The sequence below is a fragment of the Stegostoma tigrinum genome, chromosome 10 (genome assembly GCF_030684315.1).
Source record: "Stegostoma tigrinum isolate sSteTig4 chromosome 10, sSteTig4.hap1, whole genome shotgun sequence".
In the NCBI taxonomy this organism is placed as follows: Eukaryota; Metazoa; Chordata; class Chondrichthyes; order Orectolobiformes; family Stegostomatidae; genus Stegostoma; species Stegostoma tigrinum.
Window position 1 is genome coordinate 30,227,631 of NC_081363.1, and position 26,185 is coordinate 30,253,815.

A 26,185-nucleotide genomic window follows, 5' to 3' on the forward strand; every position below is an offset into this window, starting at 1 on the left:
GGCCAGTCAAAGAGGTGGGGATGGGGCCAGTGAAGGGGAGTGTAGCTGGGGAGGTAGGGAGGAAATAGGTCAGTCCAGGAAGGACAGAAGGTGAAAGGGAGAGGAGGAAGTTTGTAGTTAGGAAATGGGGGTGGGGCTTGAGGTTGGAAGATGGGATAAGTGGAAGGAAGGGCAGGTTAGGGAGACGGGGATGAGCTGGGCTGGTTTTGGGATGCGGTAGGGGGAGGGCAGATTTTGAATCTTGTGAAGTCCACATAGCATTGATACCATTGGGCTGTAAGGTTCTCAAGCGAAATATGAGTTGCCGTTCCTGCAACCTTCGGGTAGCATCGTTGTGGCACTGCAAGAGACCCAGGATGGACATGTCGTATGCGGAATGGGAGGGAGAGTTGAAGTGGTTCATGACTGGGAGGTGCAGTTGTTTATTGTGAACCATGCATAGGTGTTCTGCAAAGTAGTCCCAAGCCTCCGCTTGGTTTCCCCGATGTAGAGGAGGCCACAATGGGAACAGCGGATGCAGTATACCACATTAGCAGATGTGCAGCTGAACATCTGTTTGACGTGGAAAGTCTTCGTCGGGCCTGGGATGGGGTGAAGGGGGGGTAGGTGTAGAGGCATGTGTAGCACTTCCTGCGGTTGCAGGGATAAATGCCTGGTGTGGTGGGACTGGAGGGGAGTGTGGAGTGGATGAGGGAGTCATGGAGAGACTGGTCCCTCCGGCAGACAGATAAGGGTGGGCAGGGAAAAATGTATTTGGTGGTGGGGTCAGATTGCGGGTGGTGGAAGTGTCGAAGGATGATGCGTTGGATCTGGAGGTTGGTGGGGTGGTATGTGAGGACGAGGGGGGTTCTGTTTTGGTTTTTATTGCGGGGACAGGGTGTGAGGGATGAGTTGCAGGAAACGCAGGAGACACGCTCGAGGGTGTTCTCAACCTCTGAGGGGTGAAATTGCGGTCCTTGAAAAATGAGATCTGAGATGGACGGGAATGGAATACCTCAACCTGGGAGCAGATACGGGGGAGGCGAAGGAATTGGGAATAGGGGATGGCATTTTTGCAGGAAGGTGGGTGGGGGGAGGTGTATTCTAGGTAGGTGTGGGAGTCAGTGGGCTTAAAATGGATATTGGTTTCTAGGTGATTGCCGGAGATGGAGGCAGAGAGGTCCTATCTCCTCCCCAGCTACACTTACCTTCACTGGCTCCATCCCTGCCTCTTCGACCAGTCTATCTCCTCTCCACCTATCTTCTCCTCTATCCATCTTCAATCTGCCTCCCCCTCTCTCCCTACTGATTTCAGAAACCCTTTCCCCTCCCCCATTTCTGAAGGAGGATCTAGGCCCAAAATGTCAGCTTTTCTGCTCCTATGATGCTGCTTGGCCTGCTGTGTTCATCCGCTCCATACCTTGTTTTCTCAGATTCTGCAGCATCTGCAGTTCCTACTATCTCTGAAACAATATTCCTTTCTGTTGGCTTGAATGTCATCACCAAAGCTCAAAGTTATTCCAAGAGGTTTAATGTCCTGAAAATAGTTGTGTTTTAAAACTGATTAACAGTTGAAAATTGGTGAATGAATGAATAAGATCAGATCTATTTTATCTTTTACATGTTGTTCTCTCTTATCCTTCATTTTGGTCAGAAAGATGCAACTATTTTCTCATAGATAATAAAGTGTGAAGCTGGATGAACACAGCAGGCCAAGCAGCATCTCAGGAGCACAAAAGCTGACGCCTCGGGCCCAGACCCTTCATCAGAGGGGGTCTGGGCCCGACGCATCAGCTTTTGTGCTCCTGAGATGTTGCTTGGCCTGCTGTGTTCATCCAGCTTCACACTTTATTATCTTGGATTCTCCAGCATCTGCAGTTCCCATTATCTCTGATACTATTTTCTCATATTCAGCTTTTATTTGTGATGAAGGGGATATATCCAAAACCTACCATATTTGTGGTATTTCTTTTGTTACACATTCAAATACTTGCTATTATAGTGTTATATTTAATAATGAATTTACCATTTGATCCATTAAAATGTTTTGCAAAGAGTCATCTTTCCCCTGTGCACAACAAGAAGCCATGGCTTAATTGCAGTTTAACGGGGTACTCAAACACATTCTACAATAATAAAATGTGAGGCTGGATGAACACAGCAGGCCAAGCAGCATCTCAGGAGCACAAAAGCTGACGTTTCGGGCCTAGACCCTTCATCAGAGAGCGTGCTGAGATGCTGCTTGGCCTGCTGTGTTCATCCAGCCTCACATTTTATTATCTTGGATTCTCCAGCATCTGCAGTTCCCATTATCTCTGATACAATTATTGTAGAACGTATTTATCCTGAATAACTTTAAATTTTACCTCAGAAGCAAAACAGTGGCTGCATTTCTAAGAAGTAATCACTTTGTTTAATTGTGCTTTAGTGAATCTTAATAATGTGGCAAAGTACTCTAGAAATTCTATTTCTTTACCTAGCAAATGAGGATAAAGGGTTAGCAGATCTTAACGGAAATAGCTGTATTACTTTTAAACAAAAGAGCTCCAAGGTCAGATTTAATCTGCCCAAGGGTGTAGCTCTTGTAAAACACCCTAATATCAAAAGCATAAAAGGAACTAAGCTAGACACCAGAAATTGGAATAAAAGACTGATTCAACTGTTACAACCCACTGGGGCAGCGTGCCATAAATTTAGCCCCATGATTCACAGAGTTGAACCAAGTGATAACATTTTTTTAATGTATGCACAGCAAACCCAATTTATCTGGCCGCTAGACCAAAGGTAATAGAAAACATGGACCAGATTTCTATGCTAAACAAGAATCATTATAAATAATTAGACTATCGCTACAATCAAACAGATTTGAATTACTGCCATATACACCTAAAGCTCTAATCCCCTTCTAAACTACCACACGCGAATGCACGAACACATATACAAATTATTTGCAGAGATAGAGAAAAATTGGGAAGTCAATTCAGGTGATCTTTGCTTCCTGATTCCAATGTTGAGATAATCAGTTTTTGGCTAGCCAGGCCTTTTGTGTTCAATTGTCTTTCCCTGGAAGCATCCACAGGTTTGTAAGAAGTACAGAGTGGCTGATTCATTTGGAAAATGTCTCTGATTTATCAATTCAAAAGTAACAGCTCACAGCAATGGCTGCAGAAAAGGTAACTGGGTTTCTACAAGCTTCAACTGAGTTTTGTTTTACTGCAGAAAATGTATAGCTTTTGCTGGGGAGAACAACTGCACACATTCTGCTTCTTGTTCTCTCTGCGTGTTTGCCTTTGTAACCTACTTCTAGTTCTAACTTTCTCAGCTCACTCAGAAACAATCAGCTTCAACTCTTCCATTCCTGATCATCTGCACAATGCAGGAACCCATTGCCACAAAATAAAAAGGGTCTAGGCCCAAAACATCAGCTTTTGTGCTCCTAAGATGCTGCTTGGCCTGCTGTGTTCATCCAGCTCTACACTTTGTTATCTCAGATTGTCCAGCATCTGCAGTTCCCATTATCTCTCACATTGCAATCTAATTCCTTGTTGTGAAGTTAAGCAGCCATTCTGGTAAATGCTTTAGTTATTTTTAAAAACAAGTTCTTTTTCCTTGCAGTCCACAATATTTAAAGACGCAAAAAGAAAAAAAGAACAGCTTTTACAAAACAAACTAGGTTCACTTCACAACTGAAAACCATCGACCACTGGTTTTGGTGTTGGGAAAATTAATGGAAAGAATTTTTAGTAATACTACAAATGACCATCTGTAAGTCTGAAACGGTTTATTGAAATAGAATAAATGAAATAGAATGAAATAAAATAGTTGGTTTACCCAAATGAAATAGAATAAATTTAATCCAGTCGATCAAAGTGAATCATTAACAGCGAATTATCTACAATAGGCAAACTATCTGGATTTCCAAAATGTTACTAATAAAATGCCTCTTGAGGAATTGTTCATGGAAATTAGATCCAATGGGTGAAGAATTAAATGGCAAGATGAGTAACAAATCAGCTAAATGTTGTAAGCAACAGGTGGTTTAAGTGGGTTTGATGAATTCTGATCACAGTGAGATGCTCCATGACAAATGCCATGTTCCCTTCCGTTTATTACATTCATTAACAATGTGTGGGGCATAAAACAGTGGGAATTAAATGAAAAAAAATCATATGGTATTGGGAATGCAGGAATAAAAGCTGTAAATGCATCTGGGAGATGGGTACTAGGAATTAAATCCACAAAAAACTTTTAGTTCTGATAGATTAAGGCAAAAGCAAGCGAGATTGTTGAATATATTGCCAAGTTAACTTAGTATAAAAATAAAATCACAATTGTGGGATTATATGAAGCTTCAGCACAACATTATTTGGAAATATCACATGCAATTTTAATCTACTTCGAGGTGAACACTTATTCCAGAAAATGTTTAAAGAATCAATAACCGAGACCTAGTTTTAAAAGTGAGTTGAGAAGATAAACTTAATCTATGCTTATATATAATTGAGACAACGTTACAAATTCAGGTCCATAACCTTCCTCGGGTTTTTTTGTTTCGCACATTCTTTTTCACTCACTCATGGAACAGGCATACTGTTGGCTGGGCAGCCAGCATTTACTCTGTCCCTAGGTGCCCTTGAGTTGTGTTTTAATATCATCAGTTCTTCTGGTTATGTGATCTGAACATCTTTCTCTAATGGGTGTATCTTAACTTGATAAAGGATCTAATTGCATGTAACCTGGAAGCTTTTCTCCACTTCTAACCAGACAGTAACAACTAGGGAATTTCCTCAAGAGTGATGGCCAATGATTGGGGAGGTCTGTTCTGGAGCCACCACTGTTCACTGTATACATCAATGGTTAGTATTATAGGCTTTAGTGAATTGTAAACAAATTTGCAGACTATCCCAAAATAGAAGTAAATCATTCTTAATACTAAAGGAGACAATAAGAATATGGCATAATGGACAAAACGTGACAAATGTAACTTGTCAGTAAGTAGTCTAGTTCTGTTCATTGTTTTAAAAATACTTCCATCGGGGAAGACTGCGTGCTGTGGATTAGCAGAGATATTTGGGAGTTTCCGTTCATTACAAGGAGAATCTTAAATGAATCAGGCCATAGAGAAGTGAACTGATCAGTGGATTTTATGCCCAAATGTATAATATTATAAGTGCTAGAGTATAATGTATCCATATAAAAGCTTAATACAACCACTCTCATTTCACTATATCCACATGAGAACTTCACGCCATAACAAGGATTTCTAGGAACAGAAAAAAACTCTTTCTTCATGTCAGACATGACAGTAATAAGAAGTGAAGTCATTTTCTTCTTTTGTAATGCGGGACACGTGGTTCCGAATGAAAAAAAAGTTAGACTAAATCTTTCCAAATCAGTTGTCTTGAATGGAGTATTGTGTACAATTCTGGGCAACACATTTTAAGAAAATAACAGCAAAATACTGTGGATGCTGAAAATCTGAAACACACAGGTCTCGCAGCACATGTTCGAACAGAAGCAGAGATAACATTTCAAGGAAGTCACATCAGACTCAAAACACTAATTCTGTGTTGTTGCAGCTTCTTGTCAAAGATCTTCATGGTTTGGCTCAAAAGTTATTAAACAAACCCACTGGAAGACTTCTAACTAAACAAGTATGCATTGAAAAGGAAATAATTTTTAATTTTTTAAGCATTATGTTTTCAATTGCAAAAAGCAAGCAATTTGTATTCATATTATAAATGTGTTTGCTACAAGTAATAGAGACTCCACTCACAAAACTAAACACACATTTAAGCAAAGGCCACAAAGAAAGGAATTTTAAATTAAGATCAACTGACTGACCAGTTTTAGCTTGTTTCTGTAAATAATATCTTTATTATCCTTCTGGTACTGCTCCATTTTTCTTTTAGTGTTCTCAACATCGATATTGTTGGTCAAATTATTCACTGTAAAAAAAAAACACAGCAAGTTGAACTGTCTAATATCACTTGTACTCTGAACAGTAAATTTCAAAATTTGATTTAAGTGTTCATTTTTTTTAAGTACTAAAAGATTTTGAACATGATAGACTGCAAAGCAAACTTACTTTAACATATTTCAATGACTGTTCAGCTCTAGTCAATGTTTTGATTGCACTGTATTACATTCAAAGTTTCTTTTGTTTTGTTGCATTCATGCCTTAATATCTGAAGCAATTTTGCTAGGTAACAAAAGATATATTAGCGCTCTTCAAATTATATCATCAGCGGTTTCTGTCATACTTGCATGTTACTGAAATTCACATTCTATACTTTAAATTGCAACATTAAACTGTGGATTGAAATCTCACCCGATTTCAACTCATCTCTTATCTCCTTGATAACCATCATCTTCCCTTGCACAATACAATTTTGTAAAGCTTTCAGCATTCATTTATGTATAAGACAACAACTTCAGGAAACAAGTAAAATCACCAAAAATCAAACTGAAATGATGCTACATTTTAAGAATGTTTCCATAAAAATTAGAGAGCAATGTGGCTTAATGCATATGTTAAAGACAAACTATTCAAGAGATTTTATATCAATTCATAAACTGGGTTCCGAGCCCTGAGAAGCATCATATAGAATTATATTCCAAGTTCTGGATGTGAGTTTGCTCGCTGAGCTGGAAGGTTAGTTTTCAGACGTCTCGTCACCATTCTAGGTAACATCAGCGAGCCTCCGATGAAGTGCTGGTGTTATGTCCCGCTTTCTATTTATCTGGTTAGGTTTCCTTGGGTTGGTGATGTCATTTCATGCATTGGTGATGTCATTTCCTGTTCTTTTTCTCAGGGGATGGTAGATTGGCTCCAAATCAATATGTTTGTTGATGGAGTTCCGGTTGGAATGCCATGCCTCTAGGAATTCTCATGCGTATCTCTCTTTGGCTTGTCCTAGGATGGATGTGTTGTCCCAATCAAAGTGGTGTCCTTCCTCATCTGTATGTAAGGATACGAGTGATAGTGGGCCATGTCGTTTTGTGGCTAGTTGATGTTCATGTATCCTGGTGGCTAGCTTTCTGCCAGTTTGTCCAATGTAGTGTTTGTCACAGTTCTTGCAAGGTATTTTGTAGATGACGTTCGTTTTGTTTGTTGTCTGTATAGGGTCTTTTAAGTTCATTAGCTGCTGTTTTAGTGTGTTGGTGGGTTTGTGGGCTACCCTGATGCCAAGAGGTCCGAGTAGTCTGGCAGTCATTTCGGAAATGTCTTTGATGTAGGGGAGAGTGGTTATGGTTTCTGAGCCCGTTTTGTCTGTTTGTTTGGGTTTATTGCTGAGGAATCGGTGGACTGTGTTCATTGGGTACCCATTCTTTTTGAATACGCTGTATAGGTGATTTTCTTCTGCTCTGCGTAGTTCCTCTGTGCTGCAGTGTGTGGTGGTTCGTTGGAATAATGTTCTAATGCAGCTTCTTTTGTGGGTGTTGGGATGGTTGCTCCTGTAGTCACATCCAGAACCTCAACCTGAGCTACAAATCTTCTCAAAACTCGCTATAGTCCAGGTGTTTCAACGCTTCATAGGACCAAGGTACATTAGGCAACCTAGTAAGATAGGAGCCCACGGAATTGAGGGTAGTACATTAGGATGATTCGAGGATTAGTTAAGTATAGGAAACAGTCAGAATAAGTGGGGGAGGGGGTGCATCTTCAGGATGGCAAGCTATAGCTAGTGCAGTACCAGGCTCTCAATTATTTTCCATATATATTTATGATTTGGATGAGGAAAGTGAATGTACTAAAGCCAGGTTTGGGATGACACAAAAATAGGTGATCAGGCAAATAGAGAAGATGAGTCTGCAAAGGGATGCAGACAGGTTAAGCGAGTAGGCAAAAACTTGACAGATGGAATATAATAAGGGAAAATGTGAGGGTATGCAGTTTGGCAGCAAGAATAGAGGAGCTGAATATTATTTAAATGGTGAAAAACTGCATGAAGTTACACATTAGAGGGTTATGGGAGTCCTCATCCATGAATGACAAAAGCTAGCATTCAAGTTTAGCAAAGAATCAAGATGGCAAATGGAATGCTGGCCTTTATTTTGAAAGGGAATGGAATATAAAAGTAGGGGGTTTTTTTTGTTAAAACCGTACAAGGCACTAGTCAGACTACAGCCTGAAGGCTGACTGTTTTTGGCCCCTTACCTAATGCAAGAGATTAGACACTGAAGGTTCACTCGACAGACACCAGGTATGGAGGGACTGTGACTTGTGTAGAAGTTGAATAGACTGGGCCTTTAGACATTGAAATATAAAAGAATGATAGTTGATATATTGAAATGTATGAGATTCTTAGGAGGACTTGACTGGGTAGATTGTTTCCTCTTGTGGGAGAGTCTGGGATCACACAGCTTAATCTCTTAAAGGTGACACGGATGATTAAGAACTTCTTCTCTCAGAAGGTTGTGAATCTGTGGAATTCTTTACCATTGAGGTTGTTGAGGCTGGGTCAATAACTGCATTCAAAACTGAGACGGAAAGATTTTTGATCAGTATGGAAATCAAGCATTATGGGGAAAAGGCAGTAAAGCAAAGCCATGATTTCATTGAATGGTGGAGCAGACTTGATGGGCTAAAAGATTTATCGTCTTATGGTCTTACATCTTTTTGCCACTTCCATGGCATAAAATAGACTATCCCATAGAAAACACTCAGATTACAATCAAATAAATGTTTAAATTACAGTTGACTCTTTTTAACCCAAAAAAATGTCTTGTTGCATTCAGCAATTATGTTTTCCACTTGTAACTGAAGCAGGTATTTTGCTTCTTTTGATGTATTGGATGTCTAACATTTCTATTCTCACACAGTCAAATAATTTTGCTGAGAACTCACACTGCTATGGAATCAAGTGATGGTCAATTTACTTTGAAACCAGCCAAAATCTACACTGTAAGAGTCAAGTGTGAGACTCTTAAGGTCACACACGTGGATCTCTTCTAGAAGAACCACGTTCCCTTTAGCCACTTGGCAGTGTCAAAAATCATTTTAAACAATAAAAGCAATATCTGGGAGATAACAAAGTGTGAAGCTGGATGAACGCAGAAGGCCAAGCAGCATCTCAGGAGCACAAAAGCTGACGTTTCGGGCCTAGACCCTTCATCAGAGAGCTCTGCTAAGGTTTTCCAGCAATCTCAGTTTTTATTGGCTGAACAACTGGAATGGTAATCCATAGCATCTCAGTTGAAACTACAATGTTCCAGTTTAAGCATTTGCTTTAAAAATGTAAAAAACAAATCTGGAAAAGAGTATGGTGGTGTGTGCCACTACAGAAAAGCTGTTTAGTGTTTTAAAGATCAAAATCTTTCATGAATTACTTTTTAGGAATTAAATCTCCCATTGCTCTCTGATTTAGACTTTATATTGGTCCAGTCATATACCATTATTAATGATTGTCTGAAGTGGTTTGGTAAATCATTCTGGCATCTCTACCCGCCATATTGCAAGTTTCAAGCAGGTGGTCCAAAGATTAGGGAATAAATACTGCCTTGGCAGTGATGTCCCCGTCCAAGAATGAGTTTCAAAAATATTCGCTCTTCTACATGGTACTTGGGCAAGAACCACAACATTTAGAGAACATCTCTTTACCTTCATCACAATCTGTTTCAGCATTTTCTCCCCCCTCAAAGCCATAATTCACGTCTTTCCCATTGTGCCATTTGAATCTAATAAGTTTTGTTTTCATCAACAAGTTAAGTGGATTAGGCATTGGGATCCAAGAAAAGTAGGCATCTTCCCAGTAATCTGTTTCAACAGATAGTTTGAGTAAAACAATTATGAAAATAAGGAAGAAATGGGACAAGCTGCTTATACTGCGTTTATGTACAAGTTCATGAATTTGAAAAAGTTAAATATTTCTGAAAATTGCACAAAAGCTGAACTGGTGATATTCCAGCATTAAAAACAATGATATACCAGTTTAGTTTGAGTAATATAATCCTGTTATATTTTTCTCTGGCTAATTGTTAGAAGTATCACATTGGACTACTTCCAGGAATTACTAAGTTTAGTCTTTGGATACACTGTTATTGCTGAATTGATTACATATTTGCATCTTACTTCAAAGGCATTTTCATATTTCAGACTTACCAATATCTTCAACTTCTTCAAGAAAATCATTGTATTCTTTGAGAGTACAGAAGTCTTCTTCTCTTTTGTTGTATCTTCAAGTCCATAACAAGCATAAATAGGGTTATTGAGCAAATTAAACATCTACATTCTTTTTAATTTCAAGCATTGCAAACTACTACATATTAATTAAATCAAAAGAACTGAATTTTACAAGTCAACATACTACAACGTCTAAAATTAACATGAACTTCAACTGCCCAATGATCCAGATCTAAATTAGGAAAATGCTTATTTCAGTATTTAATTTGTGCACTGCAGCTGAACTAGACTGTCCCTTATCAAACTTAATGAAAAACTGTTTAAGTACCAGATTTACCAAAGAGTTCTCTTTACACACCAGCATGACTGGCACAGATGCGTGTTAGACAGCTGGACTCAAGGAGATACCCATTTTGACTTTATGAAATCACACATTGGCAGAGCATTCAGAAAACCATTGAACTACACTGTGACAGTTCACTTGGAGACTAAATAATACAACAGCACTGAATGTTGGGCAAATAAATGAGTGCCACTTGAGTCAACTTTTAAGGCCGTATTTAAAGTGCATGCTCAACTCTAGTATGAAATGATTTCCAAATTATGTTGGGATTAAGTTCATTTGCTCTAAATCCAAATATTTGCTCTAATCTAAAAGGTTTAAGAGCCTTAAATCTCTTCACCTGGAAGCCCAAATTTATACTACATTCATACGGTAACCAGAACCAAGGTGCAAATCACTGTTTCTTTTTAGCTGCAACATCACAGCTGTAGCATTACAGCTAAATCAGATTATCAAAAATGTTGGGACAATCAACACTTCCTCGCCTTATTCAACGATACAGCATCCAAACACACTGAAGTAGAGATTTCCAGATTTCACAACCATTTGTGTGAAGTAATTTCTCCACTTTGTAGTTCTGAAGAATTAGCCTCTTACCCTGAGACTATACCTGAATGTTTTAGATTCCCTAACCAACGAAAATAATCTTTCAGCATCTACCTTTTCAAGCCCCTTTATTAGCTTATATATTTTTGCCTTCGGTTCTCGGACTGTGAAAGAATTCAAACATTCCATAAGATCGTCAGAAGTGAAGAGAGCCAAATAACCCAACAGTTGAATTCTCATCTGAAGATAAATCCTGCATTGGTCAAGTACTGATAATTATATGTCAAATCCACAACAAACCAGTTTCAAAACTGAAAGACTTTTAAAAAAAACTCTCTTCCTTATGCGTGCAAGCTTAGGAACACATTTCAAAACTAGTTTATCTCCAAGCCTACTCGAGTCAATACATGGAGAAACTTAAATATTCAACTTTAAGTTCTACATTATAAACATTTCAGAATATACTATACATAGCCTTAAAACCGAACCTTCTACAGCCAGTGATAGGAGATGATATGGATGTTGCATTACAATTATCCATTTCAATTACATGTGTAATTTTGTTGATAGGAGTAGCCATTTTAGTCACTTTGCTTGGTTAACTATTAGAGTTAAATTTTAAGTTCTGTTCTTCAAATGGAAACATTCTTCACATGGATATTAAGACTCTTTTTAATTTTTAACAAATCTTATTAACAAGTTGCTTAATTCCTAGACTACATGCAACCATTCTTACTCATTATTAAGAAAGACGCATACATCTTAATGCCTAAAATGTCCAATGCAAACAGGACAAACACAAGAAAATAAGAGGGGTTGACGATTTGGACCGTCAAATCTGCTCCACCGTTCAATCGAAATATGGCTGATCTGGAGTTTCAACTCCACCTTCTCACATGATCCCCATGTGCCTGAGTCAGATTCACTGGGATACTGAAAATTTATTTAGCTCCGCTTTACGTTTATTCAACGATACAGTATCCAAACACACTAAAGTAGAGGTTTCCAGATTTCACAACCATTTGAGTAAAGTAATTTCTCTTTTTCAAAGTCCTAAAGAATTAGCCTCTTACCCTGAGACTATACCTGAATGTTTTAAATTCCCTAACCAAGAGAGATAATCTCGCAGCATCTACCTTTTCAAGGCCTTTCATTATCTCATATGTCAATTAAATGAGGTGAGATGAAAGTGACAGCCCTTGACAGAGTGTAATATCAAGGAGCCCTAGCAAAACTGGAATCATTGGGTGTTGGCGGCAAACTCTAGAGTAGTTGGAGTCAAACCCAGCACATAGAAAGGAGATCATCATTGGACGTCAGACATCTCTGCAGGATCTCTGTTCTAGGCCCAACCACCTTCAGCTACTTCATCAATGACCTTCCCTCTATCACAAGATCAGAACTGGGGGTGTTCATCGATATTGTACAACGTTCATGATTCCTCAAATACTGAAGCAGTTCACGTTCAAATGCAGCAAGATTTGGTAAATATCTAGGCTTGGGCTGACAAGTGGCAAGTAACATTCGCATCACACATTTACCAGGCAATGACCATCACCAATAAGACTCAGCCTAACCCCTTGACATTCAATAGTGTACCATCACTGAATCCCCCACTATTAGCATCTTGGGCATTACCATCAACCAGACACTTAACTGGATTTGCCACATAAACACAGTGGCTCCAAAAGCAAGTCAGAGGCTAGGAATACTGTGGCAAGTAACTCACAACCAGAACCCCCCAACCCTCACCCCCACAAAAGCCTGTCCACCATCTAAAAGGCACAAATCAGGAGTGTGATGGAATACTCCCCACTTGCCTGGATGGGTGCCACTCCAACAACACTCAAAAAGCTTGACACCATCCAGGACAAAGCAGCCTGCTTGCTTGGCACTACATCCACAAAAATTCATTCCCTCCACCACCGACACTCAGAAATTCACCAAGGATCCTCTGACAGTACTGTCCAAACCCACAACCACTTCCATCCAGAAGGACAAGTGCAGCAGAATCATGGGAACACCACCACCTTGAAGTTCCCCTCCAAGTCAGTCACCATCCTGACTTTAGAATGTATTGCCATTCTTTCACTGTCGCTGGGTCAAAATCCTGGAATTCCCTCCCTAATGATCGCATTATAGGTCAACCCATAGCAGGTGGACTGAAGTGGTTCAAGAAGGCAGCTCACTATCTGCTTCTTGTGGGCAACCAGGGACAAGCAATAAATGTTGGCTAGCCAGCGACCCTACATCTCACAAGAATGAATGAAAATTTACTCAATCTCTCATCATAGGATGGCTCCCTCAGCCAGGGACAGATTCAGTTAACATTCACTGTGCCACCTCCAATGCAAGTATATTTTTCCTTAAATATGAAGATGAAAATGACTCGCTTTTCTAGATGTGGTCTTAGCCAAACTCTGCGAAATTGTGGCAAAAATTCTTTTTTCTGCGTTGGATGAGGTTTTGATCTCACTACCTAAGAAAGGATATACCTGCCATAGAGGAAGTGCAGGTGAGGGTCAATAGATGCACGCCAGAGGTGTTGACACTGTCCTATGAGGAGAGATTGGTTTGACTGGGCTGGTATTCACTGGATTTTAGGATGAGAAGGGATTTGATTGAAATGTATAAAATTCTAACAGGGTTGGACAAACTAGATGCAGGGAGAATGTTTTCCCCAGTTGGAGAGCCTGGAATCAGCGGACTTACATTCAGGTTACAGGACATTCAGAACAGAAATGAGGGCATATTCCTTCATTCGAAGGAATGTAGAATTCTCCAACACAGAAGGCTGTAGAAGCCACATCACTGAATATATTCAACAAACAGTAAGATACATGTTTAGATTTTCAAGACATCAAGAGGCACGGGGATAAAGTAAGAACGTTGAATTTGAGATATAGATCGGCCATGGTCAGACTGAATAGCAGAGCAGGCTTGAAAGACTAAAAGGTTTTATTTTCAAATTCCTGTATTCCAATCACTTTACTTTAAAGCCCAACATGCCATTTGCTTTCTTAATTGTGAATGATTGTGTACATTCAGGTTAACTTTGTGTTCCTCGATGGATCACTCCCAAGTATCTTTGAATATCAACATTTACAAGTTTCACAACTTTTAAATAGATTCTGTTTTTCTATTCTTATGACTAAAGTGAATAAGTTCACATTTTTCTACATTATACTCCATCAGCCTTCATGCAGGATATTGTCAGGAAGTGAAAAGAACAGGCTGAGACTTTTTCTGTCATGAGCATAGGAGGTTAAGGGTAGCCTCACTGAGGTTTATACAATCATGAGAGGCATACGTTAGGCGAATAGCTAAGGTTTTTTCCCTTAGGATGAGAAAATACAAAACTATGAAGTATATTTTTAAGGTGAGATGAAAAAGATCTAAAAAGAACAAGAGGGGCAATTACTTCTAACAGAGAGTGGGTCATGCTTGGAATGAACTGCCAGAGGAAGTGATACGTGCCAGTAGTTACGATATTTAAAAGGCATTTGGATAAGTACATGTATAGGAAAGGTTTGAAGGGATTTGGGCCAAACACAGGCAAGTGGGACTAGGTTAGTTTAGGAACATGATCAGTGTGAACTAGTTGGAATGAAGGGTCTGACTATGACTCTATTTACTTAACCTGTATATATCTATTCGTAATTTGTGCGCTCTCCACAGCTACCTTTTTGCTAGCTTTGTACCATCAGCAAACATAGATACTCTGCTTCTTCAACCAAGTCATTAGTAGCTTGTCAAACCACAAGACTCCAGCACTGATTCTTGCAGCATTGAATTGGTTATAACCTGTCAACTGGGAGATGTTTCTTTTATGCCCACTGTTTCCAATCCAATAGCCAATCCTTCATCCACGTTAATAGATTACTTCCACTCAAATGAGCTCTTCTCTTACCAATTAAACTTTTGTGACACTATATAAATGCCTTTTGAAAACAGAAGAAGACTACACTTCTGAAGGTGGTCCTTTATTTACCCTGCTAGTTACAACTGCTGTTATAAAAGATTTTCATTTGTTAACAAAAACAGAAATTTATCTCCACATATGTAGTCAAGACCTTTCTTTAGAACTGACTGTAGCTGAGAAAAGGTATATATGCCAAAGAAGGGGTGGGGGATGCTGGGGGAAGGAATCAACAATCAGTGGAGATAGAGACCAGAGACAGAGAAACAAAAACTCAGTTGGTCAGTCAAAAGGAATGCTTATATACCAACCAGTTTTCCAGCTACAATTAGTTCGGAATAAGGATCACTAGATCAGAAACATTTATGCTGCCTTCTCTCCAGATACCGCATGACCTGCTGAGTTTTCTGTTTTTGTTTGATTTCCAGCATCTTGTTGAGTTCTTTAGTTTTTCCTTTGTAAAATCATGGTGACTTGTTTTAATTATACCATATGTTTGAATTGCTTGTTAAGACTTCCTTAGTAATAAATTCTACACTTTCAACCTGACTAGCATGTAGCTACTTGTTTTTTTTCCTCTCTCCCTTCTTCAAAAGCTTTGTTGAATTTGCCAACTTTCAATCGGTTGGAACAGTTCTCAAATCTAAGAACTAATTACATAAGGATACAGTCAACATTTATTTGGCAAATGTACCAGTCAATTTGTCCTAAACAAAATTTTCCAAACAGAAAAATGATTAAAATAAATTAATTTTTAATTTATGGTGTGGCCTAACGAATAAGTGATGGTTAGGACACCAGGAAAGCTGTTATTTAAATGGTGCCTTGAATGCCCAATAGCCAGTAGGTCTACAGATTTAACATCTCACGTAAAGAAGGGACTGCACTCACGCCCAATATGACCCATCATTATTTCTGAACCAGGTCTGAAAATCTCACTCTTTAGCTCAAAGGCACGTATGCAAACCACTGAGGCAGATGGGCACTTAAAAGTATAGGTTCCTTGTTGCTTCTGTCTCTAAATAGAACTTGCATGTCTTTAAAAGATCAAAATAAATACACATATTAACTCCCTTTTCTACTAAACAATTATGCTTATGTATGATACATCAATATCACTAATTGGATGATGATATTCAGCATATTGACAATTTCCTAAACAGCAAAACAGACTTTTACCAGCAAAAAATAATTAAAAATCAAAACCTGCTTAGTCTTTCCAGTAGTTATCAGTATCTTATAGAAAAATTAGATAAATTGATGTTTTAAGTGGGGTCCATTCAACAGAACATTACCAGAGAATGGACAGATGGAAAATAAACTCCTAACTTCAAAAAGGGAGGCAGAACTAACTCAGAGAAATACAAATCAGTTAGTCTATTAGTGTTGGAAAGAGCCAAACTTCTTGCAAAAAGACAAGTAAAGAAACATGTAAAAAGAGAGAATATGGTAATGTTTGTGCAGAACTGTAAAATGAAATTCATTTTAAGTAATATTATTTAATTGTTTCAGGACAACAGGAAGTACAGACGTGGACTTTTAACAGTCTTTCACAAAGTTTCATGAAAGAAATTTACAACAAACAAAAACAGAGAATGTTGGAGAAACCCAGCAGAGTTAACAATCTGAGTTTCAAGAGTGAAGAGGAGTCATATTGGATTCAAAACATTAACTGTTCCTCTACCCACAAATACTGTAAGACTGACGTGTTTCTGCAACATTCCGTAGCAGACTGTGAGGAATGAGAAACTCTGTCCTCTTGCAGGATTTGATTTGGGACTATTACCATTTAGTATTACAGAATGTATCAAATTAGTCTGAACAGAGGAATTTTCATAGAATCATAGTAAGATACAACACTGGAGGCCATTCACTTGCTCTGTCCTCATGACTGATAATCTTTTTCCCTTTAAATATTTACTCAATACCTTTTACAGCATGACTACAAAATCCAATTTCACCACCTTATCAGCCAATCCAAAGCAGATCATAACACTTTGTTTTGTAGAATAACATTTTCTCATGTCACCTCTAGTTTTTTTTTGATCAGTCAGCTTAAGTTTAGATTGATGATATAGCTAATAATGTTGCAGCCTGCACTAAAAACTAGCTTTTAGACTCTGCAAAGAAAAAAGTGGCAACTCTAATTCAATGAAGTTTCGGGCAGTTCATTTTGTTACCTGGAATATCCGTTACAGAATAAGGAATATAGTAATAGGAACAAAAGCATTTGGGTGCACAGAAGCATAAAGTCACTAAAAGTAGCAATACAAACTGTTAAGGCCATAAAGAATACAAACAACGCTCATTTCTAAAGGAACCAGATTCAGGGCAGTAACATTAAATCTGAGTTGTAGCTGTTTTTAAAACGGGTGTTGACAATATAGAATTCAGTGCCTCATGGAGTGGTTGAAGCAGATTGTTAAAGGATGACTTGACCCATATGACCAGTAAAAGTAAATAGAAGAATGTGGGAGCAGAATGGAAAGAGGTAATTATGAGTGGAAGGAGATTTGGGTAGAGTATAAATATTGGCTTGCATTAGTTAAGCCAAATAGTATGTCTTTGTGCTATACATTCTATTATTGGTCCCATAATTATCCCACAATTGTCAGTTAACAATAGAAAGAAAATTCTTACATTTTTAATACTTTCTTTCGAATCTCGACCTCCTTGTCCACCGTAGGATCTTCAAAGAGTTGCACTCTGAAGTTGTTCTTTCGTAGTGCTGTGCCACACTCCTGACAGTTTCCAGAACCTCTTACAAAGAGAAGTTCCACACAACTTTCACATCTATTAAAAGCAAAAAGTTGGCTTATTTTAGTTCAGTTTTACAAATTTGTGTTTTCAAATTATTGAAGCTCTGACTATGAAATCTACTGTTTTCAAAAGAAAAAGTGAACAATGCATTATTTTAGACAAAATCTACGCTGATCCTCAGCTACACATTATTCTTCACAGGTATGCAAGGCGTATACAAAGGTATTATTGCAAATGACAGGAAAACAGGCAGAATGAATCTCTTTGCTGCACCGTAAATGAAATGGTAGCATCCCTTAAATAAAAAACACAGGAAGAGCTGGAAAAACACATGAGCGTGGCAGCATCTGTGGACAGAGAAATAGAGTCACTGCTTTGAATCCTGTATCACTCAGAATCATAGAGTCATACAGCACGGAAACTGACCCTTAGGTCCAACTTGTCTGTGCTGACCAAGTTTCCCAAACTAAACTAGTCCTAATTGCCTGCGTTTTACCCGTATCCTTCTAAACCTTCCCTATCCATGTACCTGTCCAAATGTCTTTTAAATGCTGTAACTGTACCTGCATTGACCTCTTCCTCTGGCTGTCCGTTCCAAATATGAACCACCCTCCCTGTGAAACAGGTGCCACTCTGATCCCCTTTAAATCTTTCTCTTCTTACCTTAAAAATATGCCCCCGACTTTGAACTTTCCAACCCTAGGGAAAAGCCCTTTGCTATGCACCTTATTTTTGACGCTCACAATTTTATAAACTTCCACAAGTGACCCCTCAAGCTCCTATGCTATAGCAAAAACGTCCCAGCCTATCCAGCCTCTCCTTATAACACAAACCCTCCAGTTGCAGCAACATCGTGGTAAACCTTTTCCAAACTGTCACCAATTTAGTAACACCTTTCCTACAGTAGGGCAACCTGAACTGTACGTAGTACGTTTCTTCAGAACTTCCCTTAGTAATCTGGTGATAGCTAAACTATAATAATTCAACACAAATTTTACAATTTACAATATTATTTTTGGACTGCTTTTCTGAAGAGTCATTCTTGTGTGTGTCTCATGCCACTTTTACCCGTGGTTACCACAGGAAATAACTTGCCGTCATGTTGCAAAGTCAAAGTGGATCCAGGTATAAATGAAGGAGGGTGCTTCACTGATTAGTTTACATATATTTAAATTCAACATTACCCCCAACATGATTTAATAATATCGTTTATATTGGTCTTGTTTAACTGAGTGAGGTTAAAACCAGATAAAAAACAAAAGAACTGTGGATGCTGTTATTCAGGAACAAAAACAAAGTTGCTGGAAAAGCTCAGCAGGTCTGGCAGCATCTGTGGAGGAGAAAACAGAGTTAATATTTCGGGTCCGGTGACGCTTCCTCAGAACTAAGCAAGTCCTGAGGAAGGGTCACCGGACCCAAAACGTTAACTCTGTTTTCTCCTCCACAGATGCTGCCAGACCAGCTGAGCTTTTCCAGCAACTTTGTTTTTGTTCCTGAGGTTAAAACCAGGTCGGCCATGATCTTATTGAATGGTGGAGTAGGACTGAAGGGCCGAGTGGCCTGCTTTAATTCCTTGTTAGCATTAGTGTACAGATGAAAAGTTTAGCACTTCATCACAGCCTGAAACCTACTTTACACAACAATCTTCAGTAATATACAGGAAGAGAACTCAGTTGTAATTAATTTCAACCTGCTTGTGATTTGTCGGCAAGCTACTTGAATGTTTGTAATCATTATACCATGACCGGTTTGAGCAGGAGCTGATGGATTGTACCATATACAAACAAGACGAACCTTGTGGAATCGTAAACAGTTTTTGTTAGGCTGGACTGAAGTAAGATTTAATTCAAGATTCAGGGGCATGCTACATTGGAAAACTTTTAAGATCTCTCACATACGGTATGCACGATTTTGTGTAACACAGTATTGACAACATGTCAAGGCAGAGACTTTTGCATTTAATAACACTTAAACATTACACAAATGATTAAAACATTAAATTATACATATAATCTATCCTTTAATTAGATCTAACTTCAACAAGAACTTCTTCAAACAATTTCCAAGTTAGGGGATTTTTCCCCTGAGCAAAATAGAAGCAATTCCTCATTCTTCTAAACTGAAAGTAAGCTAATGTTTTTTCAATGGTTTGCCCTACCAGTAATAAAACTCACAAATTCCCAATACCACTCCAGGGATTCTCTCTCAGATTTTGTTGTTAAAATTATGGCTCTAGAAATACTGACAAGCTAATCATTAATCCCCCTCACACAAACAGACCAAAGCACTCATGTCATTAATTCAAAAGCCAAAATCTAAAATAAATGATGTATTTAAAAAGCACACCTTACACAGCAGAACAGAGGCACAGGATATTCCTTAAATGGTGAGAGATTGGGAATTATTAATGTCCAAAGGGACCAGAGTACCCTTGTTCAGATGTCACCAAAAGCCAACATGCAGATGCAGCAAGCAGTTAGGAAGGCTAACAATATAACAACATTTCCTGCAAACGGATTTGAGTACAGGAACAAAAATGTCTTCCTGCCTCTTACAGAACCTTGCAAGACTACCCCTGAAATGTTGCATGCAGTTTGGATCCTTACCCAATGAAGAATATAGTTTACATGTACGGAGAGCAGTAGAGATTCACCCAGCCAATTAGTTGGATGGCAGGAATGTCCTATGAGGAGGTACCAAGGAAGTTAGATCCATACTTTCTACAGTTAAGAAGAATGACAGATGATCCAAGTAAAACATACTCAATTCTTGAGGGGTTACATTATAAATGACAGATGCAAACAGGACAGGGGTGGTGGGTGGCAGTAATGGTGCCTAAAACCAGTCTTCAGATAAGGGGCAAATCATTTTGAACTGAAACAAAAGTGCATTTCTTCACTCAGGAGGCAGAGAGCCTTCTGAATTCTTTACTGCAGAGTCTTTATTCTTTATTGTGATAAAGAATTCTTCATTGTGATAGCTCAGTTATGGAGCGCATTCAAGACCAAAAATGACAGGTTCCTAGACATGAATAACATCAAGGCATAAGGGAAAGCATGGTCAAAAAGTGCTGACGTCAATGGTCATCCATGATCTAGAATGGTGGACTAGGCTTGAAGGGCTGAACGGCCTGCTCCCATGTTCACCAATCTATTTCTTACAGGAGCTAATATCATTTTTCCAGATATTTAAGAAGTGATTCTCACTTTAGTCTTCATTTGCATTCAAAACAGAAACATATGATAGTAATAGACTGCTTTCAATGGATTAATGAAAATGACAGATCTGGTTTGTTAGGATGCTAGTTTTACAGCCAGAACTGGAATTTGATATTCCAGTCAAATGAGACAATTCTCATTCTCTACCATTCTCAAAATACCTGTTGGAAAGAAAAACTATTCCAGTTCTACCTTCCAGCTGGGTTTCAACACATATTTGATTTGAAAACATTTGAGTCACTTCCAATTGTGATTTATTAAATTGCCTCAACATAATGTAGACGAGGAAAAACAAAGACTAGTTTACGATGAGTAGCGGGGAAGATGGGGTCAAAAATAACCGTTAATTGGCAAGTTATTTTAATATACCTTAATAGATTTTTAAAAGCTACTATTCAATCAAAATGAAAACGTTATCAAATCCAAAAATACAATGTTCAATTTTTGTTTCTCTGAATTGCTGCTTTGTAATTGACTCACAGGTACTGAACACTACTCATTACAGGGTCACATACATACCAATTACCCAAATATTAGTTTCTTAAGAAATATATTGAATTGTGTGACAGAGTTGGAATTACTACCCTTATCCTACAATAGGTTGCAGGAATCCAAAGACTAGTACTGCTAAATGAAATCTACAGAAAGGATAACAAAAAGCTCTTTTGATTGTAAAGTAAAATTTACTGTCCTTGAAGATGGCCTGCCTTCTCTTGAGTTGCAAAGATTGAGGAATGATATGCAGGTTTCATTGAAACCTACAAATACTTAAAGGATTGACTATTTGCCTGATAGACACAGACAAAATGTATCTACTGCTCAGAAATCCAAAACCAGGGATCCAATTTCAAAGTAATGGGCAAGTCACATAGGACCAAAATGAGGAGAAATTATTTTACTGAAGAGGGTTGTGAATCTTTGACATTCTTTAGCCCAGAGGGCAGAGAAAGCTCAGTCAACAAGTAAATTAAAAGTACAGATCGATAGATTTCTAAATACAAATGACACAAAGAGGTATGTACATAGTATGGGAAAAGACATTATTAGATTACTGGGAGAAAGGTGAAAAAGGTATTTAAACTTGGAGACAATGGCAGCAGCTGAGTTTCCAAGTTTTGGAAAAATGTTGAGAACATTGGGTTTAAACAGTGGTTATATAATCTGTCACAGACAATCAGCATTTCTACCTGGATACAAGGCCCATGTCATTCAGTTGATGGTCTTGGAATATGCAAGAGTTGAAGATATCCCTGAAAATCCAGTGACATGACTAGCCAGCCATGATCGAGAAGTAGAATAGTCATAGATGGCAAGGTGCTGTGAATCACCATGTAGGTTGGCAAGTCGAAGGGTGAGTTCAAATTGAAATGATGGAATTAATTGGGAAATAAAACAAGGATTTGCTTAGCTTGTACTGGGAACAAGTTTGAGGGGAAAAAACTCATTGTGAAGGAAAGTTCTAATATTAGAGTCCCCATGCTGAGAAAGTAAACCTTCAAGAGATAGCAACTCCCCAGACTCATTCTAAGAGAACTGAATATCTACTTCAATGACAGGGTGAAGCATGTTCATGAAGCATGTTTTAGTTAGGCTAAAAAGGGGCAGGTTCTGTTTTGTGAATTAAAGCAAAAGGTGCCTATAAAAATATTGAGCAGGCAATAGCGTTTTTAGCTTTTCATTAGAGTTAAACCCTTAAAACATGAAATTGCATTGTTGTTCAACCAATTCATAACTAGAAATTTAAATTTATTTTTAGAAGTTATCAATCTATAAAAACGTGCAAGAAGAGTGATTCAACTCCAGCAGCATGAGCTCTGTGTATCTAAGCAGCTGCTGGCATCACTTGGGAGAGCACATTTATAAACATGGTCATCCTGCAGTTTAATAAAATGTCAATACAGGAGGAATGGATAATTGCCAGGTAGTAAAGGAGGACCAGTTCAGGAGTCCTAGGAAGGCATTTCACTCTCCAAACAGTATTCTATCTTGATGAGTGATGAGACTGATTGTTACTCAGGAAAATGCAGCCAGAGACTAGTGTACCATTTGGTGAGCTGAGATACCAAAAGTATAGAGCTGGATGAACACAGCAGGCCAAGCAGCATCAGAGGAGCAGGAAGGCTGACGTTTTGGGCCTAGACCCTTCTTCAAAAGTGGTTTCAGGAGACGCAGGGAGAAACGTTTTTGAAGGATCTCTATGGTCTCAATGTAGACATTGTCGCCGTTGGAGCCAAATTGGGAAGGCCTAAATGTGGACTGTAGTCCATTGGGGATGATCTGGTTCCGCAGGCAGGTACTAAGAAAGGTAATGTGGCTGTAGTACCTGGTTTGCTTCCGGACGTGTTCGAGCAGTTTCAAGGCTGAAGAGATTACAAGAGCAGTGGGAGATAGATCCACTGATGTTTTTCCGGAGGGAGGAGGGTAACTTCTTCAAGATAGGTATCCTTAGAAGAGGCTTCGCAGTGGATTTAAAATTTGTTTCAGAGAAAGCAGGAACTGCAGATGCTGGAGAATGTGAGATACCATGGTGTAAAGCTGGGTGAACACAGCAGGCCAAGCAGCATCAGAGGGGCAGGAAGGCTGATGTTTCGAGCCTAGACCTTCCCTCAGAAATGGTTAGCTGATGGGCAGAAGGAAGATTGGGAAAGCAACAGTCATAGGCTATTCTATAAGCAAGGGTATAGATAGGCATAGCTACAGTGCCAAACATGGCTCCACATTGTTTGTTGCCTTCTGATCACAAGACCATAAGAAATAGAAAGAGGAGTAGGCTATTTGGCCCCTCAACCCTGTTCCACCATTGAACAGGGTTACGGCTGATCCGTAACACTCCATGCATCCACTTTCCTGTCCTTTCCCATAATCCACGATTCCCCTACTGATCAAGCAACTATCTACTTTAGCCTCAAACATACACAAGTACTCTGCTCCACAGTTCTCTGCAGGAGAGTTCCAAAGACTCTCACTCTTCAGAGAAGAACTTCCTCATCTCATGGCACCCCTTAATTTTGAGATTGTTCACTCATCCTAGAATCCCCCATGTGTGGAAACAAGCTGTGAGCATTTACTATGTTAAACCCCTTAAGAATCTTATATGTTTTCTAAATTCCAATGCATAGAGTCCTGACCTGTTTAAACTTTGCTTCAAAGACAATCCTTCCTTACCAGGGATCATCCACATAAACTTTTCTTTACTGTCTCCAACAAAACAATATGTTTTTTAAATAAGGGAACCAAAATGCTCACAGTACTCCAGATGTGATGTCACCAATAGCTTGTAAGGTTGCAGTAAGATTTCTCTACTCTTCTACTCCAAACCCCTTCAAATAAGGGCTAATATTCCATTAGCCTTCCTATATCCCAGATGCATCGTGCGCGAGCTTTCTGTGTTTTTCACAAGTACTCCCAAATCCTTTTGTATTGCCGCTTTCTCCAGTTTTTTTCTCCATTTAAAATTACACTGTTCTTTTATTGCCCCTTTCAAAATGAACAAGTTCACATTTTCACAAGTTATACACCATTTTGTCATTATTTTACCCACTTACTTAAGCTACCAATCTCTCTCTGTAGATTATTTCAGGGGAGGTGATGGCCTAGTGGTATTCTCACTAGACTATTAATCCAGAGACCCAGTTAATGTTCTGGAACCTGGATTCAAAATCCCACCATGGCAAATGGGAGACTTTGAATTCAATTTTAAAGAACTATGGAATTAAGAGTCTGATGATGACAGTGAACCCATCTGGTTCATTAATGTCCTTTAGCAAAGGAAACTGCCATCCTTACCCAGTCTGGCCTACGTGACTCTCAACCCACAGCAATGTGTTTGACTCTCAACTACTCTCTGGGCAACTAAAGATGGACCATAAATGCTGGCCTAGCTGGTGCTGACCACTTGACATGAATGAATAAACATTTTTCAAAAATTATTTATATCTCGCTTGCAACTTGCCTTTACACTTATTTCTGTGTCGTCTGCAACTTTGACTACAGTACATTCACTTCCAATTTCTAAGTCATTAATGCATATTGTAAACAGCAGGGGTACCAGAAATGATCCCTATTGAACCTCAATGGTCACAGGTCGCCAACCTGAAAAAGAACCACTTAGCCCCACTCGCTGTTCCCTGTCCATGACCAAATTCTCTAGCTATTCCAATATATTAACTAAAACACTGTCAGCTCTTATCTCATGGCAACCTTTTGTGAGGTACCTTGTCAAACAACAGTGGGAGTCCAAATAAAACAGATCTACTGATTCTCCTCAATCCAATCTCATTGAAATTCCCTGGAAAAACCTACAATAAATGAGTCAGACATATTCTGGCACCAGGATCAAGGATATCCAAGGGGAAGAAATTAAACACTTAGCAGACATAGTCCAATGTAATGTGAATAATAGATTGAAAGAAGTATGGGGTATGGGGCCTCAAAGTTGAAAGAGTTTGGAAAAAAAGTGGCAAACAACACCTTAAAGATAGTATCAGAGATAATGGGAACTGCAGATGCTGGAGAATTCCAAGATAATAAAATGTGAGGCTGGATGAACACAGCAGGCCAAGCAGCATCTCAGGAGCACAAAAGCTGACGTTTCGGGCCTAGACCCTTCATCTGATGAAGGGTCTAGGCCCGAAACGTCAGCTTTTGTGCTCCTGAGATGCTGCTTGGCCTGCTGTGTTCATCCAGCCTCACATTTTATTACCTTAAAGATAGTAATCCCTGAATTATTCTTTGTGCCATATGCTACACAGTAGGGAACTAGGAAGACGGAGCAACTGAATGGGTTGTTGGAGATATGGTGAAAGTAGGAAAGCTCTACTTTCCTGGAATATAGGACCTCTGCAGTCTGGACAGGTTGCACTCAAACAGTGCTGGATCAACTGTAGTTGGGAGTTATTCGCTTGTGCAGTTGAGAGTATTTAAACTAATTGGACAGGGAGCATCAGAGCCATTGGGAACATTAGGGAGCAAAATCTAAGGGGCACAGGAAAGTGGGAGATGGATACTGCGAGATCAGAAAAAAATAAAGTTTTAGGTGGATTACAGTAACAAACAGTGTAATAAGATAGCTAGAAACAAGGTGTAGAGCTGAATGAACACCGCAGGCCAAGCAGCATCTTAGGAGCAGATGCTGCTTGGCCTGCTATGTTCATCCAGCTCTACACCTTGTTATCTCAGGTTCTCCAGCATCTGCAGTTCCTATTATCTCTAATAAGATAGTTAGTCTGAATTGTGATAGATTGTGGAAAAAGGGAGGTGCAACAAAACCAGGATAAGGATGCAGATGTCGAAGG

General features: G+C 38.9%; 1 protein-coding gene across 1 annotated transcript in view; it reads right to left on the bottom strand.

Annotated features, from left to right (window-relative positions):
- Window positions 1-26,185, bottom strand: part of mnat1 (MNAT1 component of CDK activating kinase) — a 161,505-nt gene that overhangs the window by 117,272 nt on the left and 18,048 nt on the right. The window contains exons 3-5 of the mRNA XM_048537992.2: window positions 17,554-17,706; window positions 10,085-10,158; window positions 5,824-5,927 (exon numbers count right to left, since the gene is read on the bottom strand). Of these exons, the coding sequence (XP_048393949.1) occupies window positions 5,824-5,927; window positions 10,085-10,158; window positions 17,554-17,706 (331 nt within the window). The remainder of the gene's footprint in view (window positions 1-5,823; window positions 5,928-10,084; window positions 10,159-17,553; window positions 17,707-26,185) is intronic.